Below are 15,251 nucleotides of genomic sequence, written 5' to 3' on the forward strand. Positions count from 1 at the left end.
CACGGCTAAATAAAAGCCGCCACGGCTTGGGAATGATGATTTTTTTTTTTTTTTTTTTTTTCGGGTGTTAACACAATTTAAAGTATATTGTATGAATGACCTGTGAAAACGACACTACATACACACATAGCATATATTTGCGCACATATACTTACTATGATCAGAGTTTTAAATGATACATTAAATATCACGACGTTACACTACGCCGCAATTAATTTTATTTTGAAAACGCACCGGAGTTATCACCCCCCTGCTTTGTCCTACTGCTGCGCGCTTTTTCGGATTGTGGATGGCTTGCGGCTGGGGCTTCTGCAGTGTTCCTGGTAGTATTTGGGGGGCAGGAGCTGCTACAGGAACGTCCTCTGGCTCGGCCCTCTCACCTGCCGTGTCTCCACTGAGAGGCCGAGTGAGAGGACGTTCCTGTAAAGTTACCGGGCGGTTGCGCGACCATGACCGGGGCATCAAAATGCGCGTTGTTAAAAAAAGCCTGTTGTTAGCGTTAGCTAACGTCCGCTAAAGCTAACGTTAGCGTCCCTAAAAATGCCGGCTAAAAAGTGTGTTGTTAGCGTTAGCTAGCACGTTAGCGTTAGCTTGGTAGTGTTGGTCGTGTTGCTAGGGACGCCTAGTGCCCGGCTGTTTGCTTTCTGTTGACACCACATCGCGCCGAGAGTAAATCCAGTCAGCACCAAGTAAACCCCAAGCCCCACCCAGGTTTGGTTTTTCTCAGCATCAATGGGCCACCTCTGGCTGAGTTGAACTACAATAGAGCCTTAGAGCTCTTTTAAAAAAAAAAAAAAAAAAAAAAAAAAGAAAGATGAAGTGCTCTCAGCCAGGCTGCACACTGCCAATAATACAGTCTTGCAATATGTAGCAATGTAAATAAATGTGTTTCTGTTACATGCTAACACATTTGGTCCTGTTGGCTTGCTTGCCCCCCCCCCCCCCCCCTCCCCCCCCCCCCCCCCCTCCCGGTGGGGACATTATGGTTGGGGGGGGGCAAGCCAACAGGACCACCTCAGCACCACAGTTTCAAAAAATCCTGGGGGAAACCCTGATATTGCTCTACTTTCAGAAAAAATTATGAGAAATGTTCCTGTTGTCAGAAGAGAGTATGAGAGGATGCTTTGCTCATGGTTACACTGTGTGCTTTGTTTTAGTAATTTATTGGCAACTAAGATGAAACATATGCCTCAGATAGCTCTACTCCAACTTATCAGCAAGAAATTGCACTGAAATATGATGTATACCACGGGTCCCACATAGAGGAATTATTATAAAGTCATTTAACTATCATGCCGAATCCGTTGAGATCGATACATCATATGTTCTTTCCCATTTTCAGCAACATAAGGAAAGTCTGGATCTAGCAAAATCAAACTTTGACCAGAAATTCCTGGAACATGTCAGTGCGCTTGCCCTCAATACCCCTGCGACCCTTAAGCTGCATTGAGTGAATGATGGGACTGCTGCTTTCTTTAATCCAAACGTTTCTGTAAATGCAGTAGTGTTCCAGGAGGGTTTGTGCTGATCTCAAATTAGGAGGGAGTCAGAGAGATCATAACACTGTAAAATACCCAGAGACACTGTAAAATACGCAGAGTGCTGCTCTTCATTCATTGTGGCTTTTTTCTCCCTCATTTCACTCCCACACAGTTCAAATACTTGAAGAATCTGCTGCTGGTCCATGGAGCCTGGAATTACAACCGTGTAGCCAAGTGCATCCTGTACTGTTTCTACAAGAACATTGTCCTCTACATCATTGAGGTAAGTCACACACAGTAGCTCTCAAGGCTGAAAGTCTTCCTTAGTACCAAATTTGAATGGCAAGCATTGAGATTTTTCCACATGACATGATTAGGTAAACGCAAAGATTCCTTGTTAGAATTTCCATGTTTGTATTTCTGTTGACTGGCCCCACACATTACCTGCCAATTTGTGTGGCTTGTTGCGTGAATGGCCTGAGTTCACCCTTTTAACATGCCTGGACAGAGTACACACACACACACACACACACATACACACTAATGAAGGGGAAACTATATCTAGTTAAACTGGAAGTCTGCCTTTCAAAAATCTCTGCCAGTCATTAGAGCCCTAGAATTAAATCCGCACAGCCCAAATGAATGATTGCAGGTTACAGCCAACTCACTAGTGCTGTTTTATGTCCATTAGCAGTACAGATTATTAATTTTACCAATTTGTACTCTGTTGACAGCAGAGACAGTAAAATATATAAAAGTTGACTTGCTAATAATGCATGACAAACAAAAATTCAAAATGAATAATATGGCCTTGCTTCACAGTCACTGACCAGAAATATGCGGTTTGATTGGAAACTACAAGTGGGAAATGAGCCCAGCCCCGCCTCTCACTGTATGTCAACGGATGGTCTTTTGGCGTGTGGTGTGTGATGGCATTTGACAGATACCAGACCCAATGCTGATAGCAGGTTCAGAGCTACAACCAAGAGTGACTAGACAATTTAAGGACTTTCTATCAGTGCCACCTTTATCATAGAAAGTGCTCGGATGTTTTGATCTACAGGCCATGCACTTGTTGACGGAAGTGGTGGGGGGTCTGATGTCGACACACATGGATAGCGATGTGCCATGTTTACATTTTCACTAGACTAATATGATAAGTCCTCAGGATTATGAATTTGGAATCAACCCAAGTTTTTATTCCCCCAGCACATTTTTTTAAGATGGCACCCCTGGCTTTCTGCACTGACATTCATGTGGCTTCACCTGTCTGCCTTAGGGGTCCGACAGGCACTGAAAGACATTGAAACACACTCTTCATCTGTCTTCCTCTGGAGGGAGACGTGGATGAACAGGGAGCAGTTTGATGTGTGCTCCCCAGCCACCTATTCACAGACAGGAGAAGATTAGCCATATGTCATGAGAATGTCACCACTTCTCAAAAAGCCCCAGCACATTGTTGAAACAAAAGGGCAATAGGGCTCTACAACCACATAACCTATTCTGGAAATATGAGCGCTTTAAAATTCTCTTTTTTCATCTTCTTTCTGTGCCACTTGGCCTCTGAACCCCTTTTTCATCCTCACTCTACTTTTATGTGCCATGGGACTTCTCTGTGAAACCTTTAACATTGCACCATGAATTCATCAAGCTGATCTATGGTTACCTGCAAGAAGAGAGGGTAGTTTCTTTTTTTCAGACCATAACTGCAAATATAAAACTATTTTATCAAGTTGCCGTTTTTTTTTATATACTGCAAAATATAAATTGCCGAAATCAAGTTGCAGTGAGCAGACATTTTTTTTCAGGTAGCAAAAACCTGAGATATTATGTAATTTATAGAAATGTTTGATGCCTGTAATTATTGTCTTAGTTTGTTACCATGTTCAACATCTCCCACTCTGGGAATTTAGTTTTAGTTGAAAATAGCTGGAACTACTTCTGATGTGTTTTCCAAGAGCAGAGCTTCAGATATATAAAATCAAGACCATAAAACCCCCTCCTCTGTTTTCCTCTTTCTTTCACCCCCTTTTTATTCTTGCTCCTCTCCCTCATGTGGAATCTAAGTGGACCTGTCAGCTGGAGCATTCATTCAAAACTTAAAACTTCCTCAAAATTCTTCTCAACTTCGTTTAGCCTTTCATTGTGTGTCCAACTGCAGGTTCTCTTTGAAACATACCAGGTCCTTTTTCAGAGGAGGTCCTTTCCAACAATTGGAACATAACATCTATAGTTCTATCTGCAAGGCGAGCTTCCTTCCAGCTCACCTTTTGTTACTTTCTGAAAAACATAACTCCCCCTCCCTCCATGCTATGCTCCTTCGGGGGATCCATGTAGATAATAGGGTATTTCTTCTCTGTTTGGCTGCTTCAATATTTCAAACACCCTTGTTTTGTAAGGCCCTGACATCCAACACACCAGCTACCTCAGGGTATAGGTAAAAGCTACATTTGTTGCACTAATAGGTTTACTTTTGTGCTTGCATGTTTTTCTCGTCGACTCCCAGGCTACATTGCAAGGAGGGAATTTTAACTTTTTTGTTGGCTGTATTATTGTCTGTTACAGTGTGTGTTACATTCTGAATACCAGGACTGGGGACTCTATACTTAAGCCCCTTTTCCTTTCCCTGACTTTCCAATGGGCTTTTGGTTTCTTTTGAGAGAAATAGAGTAGGAGGGCAAGAGATTCAGTGGCCATTGTGACGAATGTGAATGTAGGTGCAACTCAGTTTGACGCTCTCACAACAGTTGTATGATCACTGAGGTTTTACAGTGACTCCTTAAGGGGTAATTGTGAGTCAGGAAGTAAGGGTGTCACCCCAGTAAGTGATTGAGAGAAAAATGGTCAGTCATGGGTTAGCATTGTAATTGATATCAGGTGAGAGAGCAGTTTAAGGAAAGAAAATCCAATCAAATTTAGACCGTCTGTATGTCAGTGCTTGTGAAGTGTCTTCCCATCTGATTGAAAGAGTCACAATTTTGCCAGCAGTTTTTTTTTTTTTTTGGCAAAGAATCCCAATGCAAAATGATAACTACTGCTTTGTTATAAATTACAATTTTAACCAAGGAAAAAAGAGGAGCGGGATTGGATTCAGCCACATTCTAACTAAAAGAGACCTTTCCAAAAGGAAGCCATAGCAACTTCATTCAAACAAGTGATCCAGCTGGCGACTCTTTTTTGATTGACACATTGCCATGGCGCGGCAGAGGGAGCTGATTGACATGTGGCATTTATGAGGCAATTACATGAAAGCTCAGGGTAGGTACAGAAGGCTGAGAGCTGAAGACTAAAGCTTGCCGACTGAACACATTGCATGAAACCACACCGAATGAAACCGCAGGCTGTAGCCAGCAACATAACATTGTTTGCCCCTCTACCACCACCAATTTATCAGCTTCCTCTTCATGCTCCTTACAGTATTTCCTTGTTAGCTTACTTTACCTTACCTTACAATACCTTACCTTATTATACGTTGCTTTCTTTGTGTATTAATATCAGCAATTCTATACTGCTAAACTTAAGAGCATTAGGACTCACATTGTTGGGGACAAATGTCATGCCCCTCACCACCTCCTTCTATACAGGGCTTCCAGAACAGTGGGACAGCCTTGGAATCATTGATTTTTGATTTGCTGATGAATATGCAAGGAGTCTTATTATTGGCTAGCCCTTGCCCAATCCCCCTTTTCTTAACTCACACTCTCTTCCATCACTGTTTTTCATGATGTGCAGTGGGGGAGAGAGGCCAGCCACACCCCTCCACTGAGTGGCACTCAATGAGTAGAAGAAAAGGGGAAGAAAAATCCTGCCTGGTCCTTCCCCTAATGAGCAAATCAATGCATCTGTCCCTCAAGAGAGGGAAAGGCAGAAAGAGAGAGGGGTGCTATTGGGACCCTAAGGACCAGGCCAAAACACTCACACAGAAGCAGTTACCGCATGCTATGAATAGGAGTCTTTTTTTTAACTCAGCACAACAATATATCAGCCCAGAGCCCCTCATTGAGCAGAGCTGTAATTAATTCAGCACTTTGACCTACCCACTAGCCTCTCGTTACCATTGCTTCAGTCATGCTGCTGGTTTAACCTGCCTCATGGCTTGGGCTTCATCTCTACATAACCCCTAGCAACGGCTTCTCAATGTTCCTGTCAGCACAATTCCCTAAAACACTCAAATTATTCTCCACTTACAATAGATGTACTGTACTCTATGCACCTATGCAAACCTTTTGATTCTCTAGCTTACAGCCGATTCTGGGCAGGAGTCACATGGTCTCAGACTGGGCTGAACATCCCATGTGAGTGAAAAACAGGCCCCCTCGTATAAAAGAAACAACATCATGGTAGAATGCACCTGATGGAGAGAAGGGTGGGATCTGGAATGGATGGGCGTGGCAGAATAGGGGTGGTGAGGGGTAGGATTTAGGGTAGCCCACAACACAGGCCTCATCTATACACACCATGCCTCCCCCCTAACCCACGAGAATAAAGTGGAGGGGGTGGGTAACAGACATTTGTTTTGGGACCATTTTCACGCATACGCTCACACGATTGAATGGAAAGGACCAGTGGTGATTTGGTAGTGGTCATGTAGAGAGTGGCAGTGGTGGGTGGGGCCCTCAAATAGGCTTTGTCCAAAACCTAGAATTTGTAGTAGTTCAGGCCTTCATAATGAAGTTAGATGAAGCGAGGAAATGTTCGCATGGCCACGGCTAACACACAGCATCCCTGATGTTCCCTTACCAGACGTTTTCTGGAGCACACAGTGAAGAATTACTGCTTGACACATGAACGTTTCTGAATTTCTGTTTCTTACTTGAACCTTAAATTTCACTCCAGAAACACTGTTCTCATGGTGCATGCCGTATGTGTCCATTATGTGCAAAACACACCTTATTTATAACAAAATTGTGTTTTACATGTTTGTTCATTCTTCATATGTCATTTTTGTCACTACATTTCAAAGGTGCTGAGGATAAATCCTCCGTTCTACTTTCACGCCAAAACAATGTAACTGCCTCTGTTCCTGCAGAATACCTGCATTTTCCACTCACTTCCCAAACCATGACTCTGGCCCCATAACTAACCAGGCTGTCACCCACATGACTTCAGGTAGATCAATGAGGGAAACAGTGGACTTGATGTATGTTGTATGTAATCCTATAATGAATCCCGGGTACGATTTACATTGTGGAGGTTGAATCTGACTTTCCCACCACTGCTCATCTGTTCTAATTCAGTCTGTTTTGCTCCCACTGCCTGTCATAGGTTTGAAACCTGGTTTCTGCAAAGACTGATGACGTGTTACGCACAAGTCAGCACTTCAAACAAATCCAACATTACTTATTGGATCATTAAGTTGCTTTTTCACATTGACTTCCTGCTTTACCCCTGAAAAGGCTATTACTGCTTCACACACTACTCTACTTTTGTAATAATTTATTTGTTAATATTCTTTCCCTTTGATCTATTTTTATTGTAAGAATTATGGATATTGTTATCTCAGTAATCATAAGTGAAGAATGTAGTGTGATGGACTGAATAATTGTTTGTTGATATAGTGAGTCATTCTCTAATCTGTTAAAAGGAAACCTCACACCCTAGCTGTTATGGAAAGCATAAACTGAAAAGGTGATTAGAAAGGCTAAAGGGATTTAACAATGTTTTATAAACACTAATGAAAAAAGGAGAAAGTAGTATTTGATACATGACACCATTCTCTTTATCTTGTTTCTCAAAATGAAGGGAGTTATTGATTTTGATGAAAACAAAATGCAAAGCAAAAACTGTGATTAGCTTTCTTATCTGTCTTTTGTATTTGTATGTTCTTTAACATCTTCATATGCTTGCATCACTTCTGTTCATCATGTTTTTGCTGTTCTCACCCCCTTCTTCACTCTTCTCTTTTTGTCTCCCTTAGATCTGGTTTGCATTCGTCAATGGCTTCTCTGGTCAGATTCTGTTTGAGCGCTGGTGCATCGGTCTGTACAACGTGGTGAGTGTTAATGTGATTTACTCTCCCCTCTCCATTAGAGCGAAAGAGCCCTCTTTATTTTTTTTTCAACTCCTGTCACTCTGTGGTATAGAACATATATGCTGTGGTGCCCCATATGGGATCCTTTTATTGCATGACCATGTCATCGACGTTCTGAAAAATTTCTCATTTATTTATGACCTGTTGTCAAGTCCATATTCCCTCTGTGATTTAAACTATGTACTGAATGCGAAAGAACAACAGCTTTCGATTCCCCAAGTGTAGTTAGCAAGGGCAGCTATTTGTGAATGATAAAAAGAACAGGTTGAATGGAGCAGCAACTGAGCTGGCTTGTGGTGCAGGGAGTCCCGCAGGGCTCTGTAATGGGACCATTCTTAATGAACTCATATTTCATGTCTGTCATGTCAATTCAGTAGAAGAAAAAAATCTGCATCTGCAACAGTCTTATTTTTAATACTGTACTCACAATGAGTTGACGGGTAACTTTAAACTGTTTATCAAATATTCCCTCAATTCAACAAACAAAAGTGAATGAGAGAAGTGTGAAGGGAGACGTTCCCCACACTACTGATTGCCCACAACTGGAAGTTATTTATGGAGGAATCAACTGTTGAAAGAGTGGCACATTTTCTAGGCAAAGCAAATTAAGGCAAGTTTATTTGTATAGCACCATTCAAACACAAGGCAATTCAAAATGCTTGCACTTACTCCTTAATAAACCACATCTTAAAATATCAACACTTTTTTGGGGGGTGGGAAGAAGGTTTACTCTTTCACTTTATCTGAAAAGTGGAGAAATTCCACTGGCTCAGTGGGAGTCTGTCAGGGGCAGTGGACTGAATCCGCCCCTCAGTGGAGATCTTCCTGGCCCTGGCCCTGAATGAGAAAGAAGTCCAGTGGAGCATGTCCTCTGTCCCGCCACTCCTGCAGACTGAGGCCTGCAGACTCCCACTCCAGATGGGCCTGCAGGGAACTCGCACCAATTGACCCGCCGAGCCCTCAGCCACACAATACCGTCATTCCTCTCTCAGCAGCTGCTATACAGAACAACATTACAACACCACTTAGAAATTACATTTAAGCCATGCTAAAATACCTTCTTCCTAGTCGAGAGCATCGCAGATGTTCATTGGGGATGGTTTTTGCATATGAACGGGCATGGCAAATCAAAGCAAGAAATAAAGAGTTTTTTAAGGTCAGTGGTCTTCAATATATAAAATAAAGACTGGGGCAAATGTAAAACAGCATGAAGCAAATTCTGGTACGACTGCCGCATATGGCGATGGCTAGGATAAAGACTATCATGTGCCCTAGTCTAAAACAATGAGATATTTTATTTAACTTTTCACACTTCACATTTTGGCTTGGTATTCACTTACATAAATGCCGTTCCCTGAATACCCAGCAGGCCTTGATCATTTGAATTGGAATTAAGTCAAATCAAAAAGTAAACATCAAGTGCAGTTTAATGTTCCCATGTCAGCACATGGTAACATTAATTAGGAAGTATTAACTTTCAGTCATTTTTGAATGTTGGATATGACAACAATCTCTGTAAAATCTACTTTACTCAAAGTAATCCTAGACTTTTTATTGAATCTCAAATTTGAGTTTTTATTGTATTGTAATAGGGCTGCAGTGTATGCAGGTTCTAAATATGCAACAATTAGTTTTTAACTCAGTGGTCTACAAATCAATTTGTATGTTGCAGAAAATCTTTTGTTTCTTTTTTAATGTCTTTTTTTCTGGGCATTTTGTCTAATCTATGAGCCTGATTTTATCCACATTTACCATTCCTGTTGCATTTGCAATAATAAATAACAACCTCAGCATGATTTACTTTTCTTTTATTGGTTTTGACATTATGGAGCAACTCTTGCAATAAACTTATTTCAGTGTAGAGTAAGTTACAGGCCTTTTAAAAGAATTGATTCATTTGATTTTTTATATAGTAGTGTTTGTGTGTGTGTTGGTTATTGCATCTAGCTGGTTTGCAAATTGTGCGTTGACTGAATTTTGTTTTTTGGTGTAAACTTAATAACACTAATATGAATTTATCTAAAATGTAACACTTATACCTCTGCGCATGTGGTTGTTTTTGTTATCCAGATCTTCACTGCTCTCCCTCCTCTCACTCTGGGCATATTTGAGCGCTCATGCAGGAAAGAGAACATGCTGAAGTACCCAGAACTCTACAAAACTTCCCAGAATGCTATGGGTTTTAATACCAAGGTAATATTACTCTTTTTATGTGTTCTTTGAGTCTATGCATATTTATGGTTGCAGTTGTATTTGTTCTAATTATTTGTTGGGTAACATTTCATTTGGACAGTTCAGTGTTGATTCTTCATTATCAGGTGATGAAAAGTATTTGGCCTGCAAAGTGTCACTTGCCTTTCAACGACATTTCCATAAACTATGGTAACTCTTCTACATTACATAGATAGAAAATTGAATATCAACATTAGACTATTCAAATAAAGTGTGACCCCCGCTTTCCTTCTGTGGAATTTGAACTTTCATGAAGTCTAATCTAAAATTACAATCAAGTACCACCTTGTGTTATAGTGCTTCCTTAATCTTAGCTAGTTTTCAAGGATCAGCTTGACCCATATGTGCTAGGATTAGCTGCTTGCTCAGGGGCATTTTAGCATTTTTTGGCCCTGCTAAACTCTAGTTGTCGCTGCTGTGGTGATCAGATAGACGATTTACACATTTGATTTCTTCAACTCTGGGATATAATATAAGGTTCAGTAGCCATTATGCAAATATCAGTCATATATTGACCACATATTTAGTAAGGTGCATATATAATTGAGCCCCACAAAAAGTTTAATGCCCGAGTCCACCACCATATTTTGTCTAGTATTAAGATGAGCTTGTTTTGGACATTGAGCTGTTTGATTCAGTGCTGTGTCCGCTGGATGTAGATACAATGTGAGAGTCAGTTGGAAGCTGTGTGGCATTTTTTGCCGGTCTTTTCTTTTTACACTTCTGTTCAAGTCTATTTTTACTGGAAGCCCCTTCCTCTGTTGCGTGGAAGCACACTATCTTGATTTGTACCTCTTCACAAAAATGAATAAAAGTCAATCAATATGTTATGCAGTAATTTTATTTATTACAGCAAATTGTGGGTTTCTGGGTTGAAACCAATGAATGATGACAAGATTTACAGTATAATTTTTTTCCCTTGAATTAGATTGCCCTATAGTCTTATTTATCTGATCCTCGTCAAGCAATAATTTAATTGTTTTAGTTTTCTGATCAAAGCCACCAATGAAAACAAAAAAGTGATGCATAGCTCACATGTAACTTAAGTAAATAACAAAAAAAAAAAAAAAAAAAAAAAAAACTTAAGTCTGGCTGTCACTGCTCTGCTGCATCCACACCATTAAGCCTCCTGGTAGATGTTACTTCTGTGACCTAAGCATGACTGTGCAGCTGAAATGCACACAATCCAGAGCCAATGGACACCGGCCTTGAAAAACAGTTCCCTAATGAACCAATGCATCATCTAAATTAGAATAAAATAATTGTATGCTCTGCGGCAGAAACCAAGTGCAGTTACATCAGATAAAAAATTTTATTTGTCACAACTGATTTACATTGCATGGTGACATACAGTAAGGTGATCCCATCCATCTTGTTGCCAGTGTCTGACTGAAATATCTCTATCACAGTGACCTGTGAGCTGCAGTCAGGAGGTCTCCAACCATATCCTGGTCTGGCCTGGCTTGACCTATTCTGTCTGGGTGCTGGGGCTGTCCGTTAGCTTTCCCCCGCTGGTAATAAAGATGTTTCACCCTTTTTCCATGCTGAACCACAGACCCTTGGACCCTCCTCACAGGCGTGGTGACCTGGTTAGCACTGCTTGGTGGTGGATTAAAGACGGATTGGCCATGGAGGTCAGGGGCAACAGGGGCAGGGGTTGGGGGAGCAGGAAAAGGAGTTGGGGGAGTAGGGACAGAGTGTGCTGTCATGGTGTGATGGAATTTGTTATGGAAAATTATGCAATTTGTTTAAGTGACCCCTTGTTTGGTCAGGGAGCAAGGGTGTCAGATTTAGTTCAACCTGGCCAAGACCAGACAGATAGATAGATAGATACTTTATTCATCCCGAAGGAAATTCACAAACAGACTGAGTGCACCAAAATATATCAGTATAATCAGATTTGCATATCTTGAAATTTACTCGATCAAGACATTCACTTCTACTCACTGTTAAAGTGACACAGGTCACGCCATGTCTGCCTCTAGACATTATTTGTTGCTTGGCTGAGAAGAGGACTAAGAGTTAAATTAGTCACCAGGGATTAGTGGGGTTACACTGTTCAAGTGAGTCTTTGTTGAAGCAAAATTCCACAGTAAGACAGAATTCACGTGGACTTTTTCTCTAACCTTAGACATTTATGTACTGTTTAAAATATCAAATGAATTATAACAGAAAATATAAAATAATTGTATGTCTTGAAATAAGTCTCTCTCTTTACTAGAAACACAAAAACTAAGGCTCATTCGTTGTATCTTCAGCTTGCACTTGATGAAGCTGTTCTATTGTCACTAAGTAGGTCTACTATTTTTATGACCCAAGCAGTTTTTCAGTAGTTGTCACTGATGCATTGTCAGGTTCTGGGAGTTTATAATGAAAGAAAGCTGAAGAACTACAATCAGTTATAATTATTTGGCTGCAAATGCTCAAACAGTAAGTCTACCCATCACTTGTGAGCAAATTATTGTAGTTTCTACAAGTTTTGTTTTTTCCAGTGACTTATTAGTTATTATTAGTTTATTAGAGATTATTAAAGATTAGTAGATTTATTCATGCTGATGAATATTGATAGAACAGTTCAACATTTTGAGTGAATTCTGGGGTAGGGTGGATTTTCCTAATAAGACTCCATCAGGTTTTTCATGCCAAAAAAGGGTCACGAAAGTATGTGTTTGATAGTTAGAAGCAATGAACCTCAATTTGTTTGGGCCTCATTTTCCAACACCCATAAATGATGACTCGGCCGGGTCGCCAGGTTGTTTTTGCTGGCTTGTCCACTCTTTTCCCGTGATATTTTCCTTGCAGCTGGCCTGAGGTGAGGCGAGAAAATCCAGCAGGAATTTGGCCCCTAGAAGCCTGTCTTTCTGCACGCCTGGCTCTTTTGTACACAACAGATACTGTCTTTGTGAATTAAAGCTGTTTGTGTTGAGGGGAAAGAAGGGAGTGTCTGAGGGTGTTATATACTGAAGGTATGGCCTCAACTGTGTCTCCCTTTCACTTTTAATTACATATTCCTGACACTTAAGTCATCCTAATAAACCACAGTCCCCATCATGTGGCACTGGTAATTAGAGCTCCCCTTACCAGTTCACCAGCATCTTTCACCTCTTACACAGTACCCTTTTCTCTCTCTCTCTCTCTCTCTCTCTCTCTCTCTCTCTCTCTCTCTCTCTCTCTCTCTCTCTCTCCCTCCCTCCCTCCCTCCCTCTCTCTCTCTCTCTCTCTCTCTCTCTCTCTCTCTCTCTCTCTCTCCCTTACCCCTTTGTAAAGGAAGGAGTAGAGGAAGGGGTGGGAAGCCCTGGAAATATTTGGCCCAATATTAAGTACAGGCTTTCATGCTTTTTTAGGCAATTAGGAGTTGCACAAAGGGCCGAATCCTTAAAGGACAGACTGGCATTCATTCTCTGGGGATCCTTAGCAACCTGCTGGGATACAAGGGGAAGAAAGAACAGGGTGCAGGGTGGCTTGAGGGGTGAGAGGGAAGACCTCACTGTGACAAATGATTATGAACATTTATTGATTTCATTAGCATTCATTATTGTGGTTCTGCTGAGAGTAAAGGGAGTGGTTTGAACCCCCAGAGCGTTGTTGGGGCTGAGTTGATGGAGAGGAGAAGGCTCACAGAAAACTGGGCCTGTCAGCGGGAGGCTAATTGGGATAAACATTTGATTGTAACGTTACAGATAATTTAGCACACATCTGAGTGGGGGTGCTCCTGGTTGCCCAGTGTATGGGGACTGTGTGCACAGTGGGAGGGTGATGTAAGTCTGGGTGGGGGATGGTGGCTGCTATGGGTCTCAGGGCTTTGTTTTATTAAGGGCGATAGCAAAGTTTAGAAGATGAAGCCACAGAGGCCAAGGTGCATTAGAAAGACTCATAGCCATAGCCTAGAACAAGATGAGACTTTCTATTCATCTCTACTTCATTCCGCTTTACTTTCCTTTAGTTGACTTAACTCTGTTTTCTTCTCCTCTCCTTTCTTTCATCTCCTTTCCTGGCAGATTTTATTTCACAACCCTAAGACTTAAAGTAGTGGTAGCAGTTTGTCTAAAATGTCTCCAACCTGTGAAAATCCCATTAACAAGAATGTTCAGGGTGTATAATTTGTCTTGGATAACTAATGTTTTAGGTAGTGACAGACTTCCCAAAGTTGTTGAAAAACTGTGTTTTCAGAAAGCGTGCTTCTAACTTGTAATCTGCCAAAAACTGATGATGATTAAAATGTGTCTGGAGATTGAATTTGGAGGTTATTTATTTATTTATTTATGTTCACTCAGTCTGCTTTTTACTCTTTGGGTCTGACAAATTTTCAACTTTCAGAAATAACACCAGTGTCTGGGTCAGTACAGGGAAGAAAAAGGGGCACAAACGCAGAGAAGTTTTTGGCAGACTAGATTTCACGGCTGTTTCATGCTACATCGCCGATTAGTGTTTTGTTTGGCTCCAGTCTTGCATAATGTAAATTTGAAACAAGGTGGTTTTGAAGAGGGAATATTGATTTAAAAGACTCATCCAAAGTCTGCACTTGTGAATTTGCACACACACACACACCCCCCACACACACACATACCATGGTCCACACCACCACACACACCCCATGATTTTCGCTGCTGTTATTATTAATTACCATAAAAACAACTTAATCTCTGTCAAGGCTGTCAGACTCCCTGTGTGTTTCTAGTCTGATTTCTGCTTGTTTAATTCTCCTATCGTTTATTTCTATACCACTTAAAATTCTTACATGAAAGGACTGAAATGTAATAAAATCTAATGAGGGGAAACTCTCACACTGGCAGCACATATATTAATGTTTTACAATGGTCTTATTGTCAAGGTGAAGACATGTAGTTTGTCTCATGTTTTGCTATACTCACTCACTGCTAATTTATTTATTTATTTATTTTTATTTAAGAAATAAATAAAAAATCAGTAAACATCTCTACACACAAATAATGTCCTCTAGCCTCTTCCAAAACCAATTCTTTCATACTCATGCACGCACACATACACATACACAGACACACACTCACACTCACACACACACACTCAGCACCCTCTCTCCCATAACACACACAGAGGATATACAAAGTGTCTGTCAGCGGGGTGGCCATTCAGCAAGGAGGCCCCTACAAAACCGCCACTTAGCCTAGCGCTGGGTCAGGACAAAGAGCCCAGGTCAGGGGTCACTTGGTAGGCTGGAGCGACCCACACCCTTTTCTCATGCTTTCTTGTCTCTCTGTCTGCATGCCTGTCTGTCTGTCTCTGTCTCTCCCTCTCTCTCTCTCGCCTGCTCCCCTCCTCATCCTCCCTCCTCCTGGCTCCTGTCCTTCATCCTTCTCTTGCAGGTCTTCTGGGCCCATTGTCTGAATGGCCTCTTCCACTCCGTCATCCTCTTCTGGTTCCCTCTTAAAGCCTTCCAGCATGGTAAGTAGCTCCCAGAGACTCCTCCGTGACTCTCAGTAGGCTCACGATGCAGAGGAGGATAGTTAAACACACATACTTTGTCTTAA

General features: G+C 41.3%; 1 protein-coding gene across 8 annotated transcripts in view; it reads left to right on the forward strand.

Annotated features, from left to right (window-relative positions):
* Positions 1 to 15,251, forward strand: part of atp8a1 (ATPase phospholipid transporting 8A1) — a 123,150-nt gene that overhangs the window by 90,361 nt on the left and 17,538 nt on the right. For all 8 annotated transcript variants that reach the window (XR_003928831.1, XM_030061872.1, XM_030061875.1 and 5 more), the window contains 4 exons: positions 1,654 to 1,764; positions 7,399 to 7,473; positions 9,583 to 9,705; positions 15,087 to 15,165. Coding sequence is in view for 7 of the 8 variants with exons in the window: in XM_030061872.1 (XP_029917732.1) it covers positions 1,654 to 1,764; positions 7,399 to 7,473; positions 9,583 to 9,705; positions 15,087 to 15,165 (388 nt within the window). In the remaining variant the exon portion in view is untranslated. The remainder of the gene's footprint in view (positions 1 to 1,653; positions 1,765 to 7,398; positions 7,474 to 9,582; positions 9,706 to 15,086; positions 15,166 to 15,251) is intronic.

This window comes from Myripristis murdjan, chromosome 10 (assembly GCF_902150065.1).
Source record: "Myripristis murdjan chromosome 10, fMyrMur1.1, whole genome shotgun sequence".
Lineage (NCBI taxonomy): Eukaryota > Metazoa > Chordata > Actinopteri > Holocentriformes > Holocentridae > Myripristis > Myripristis murdjan.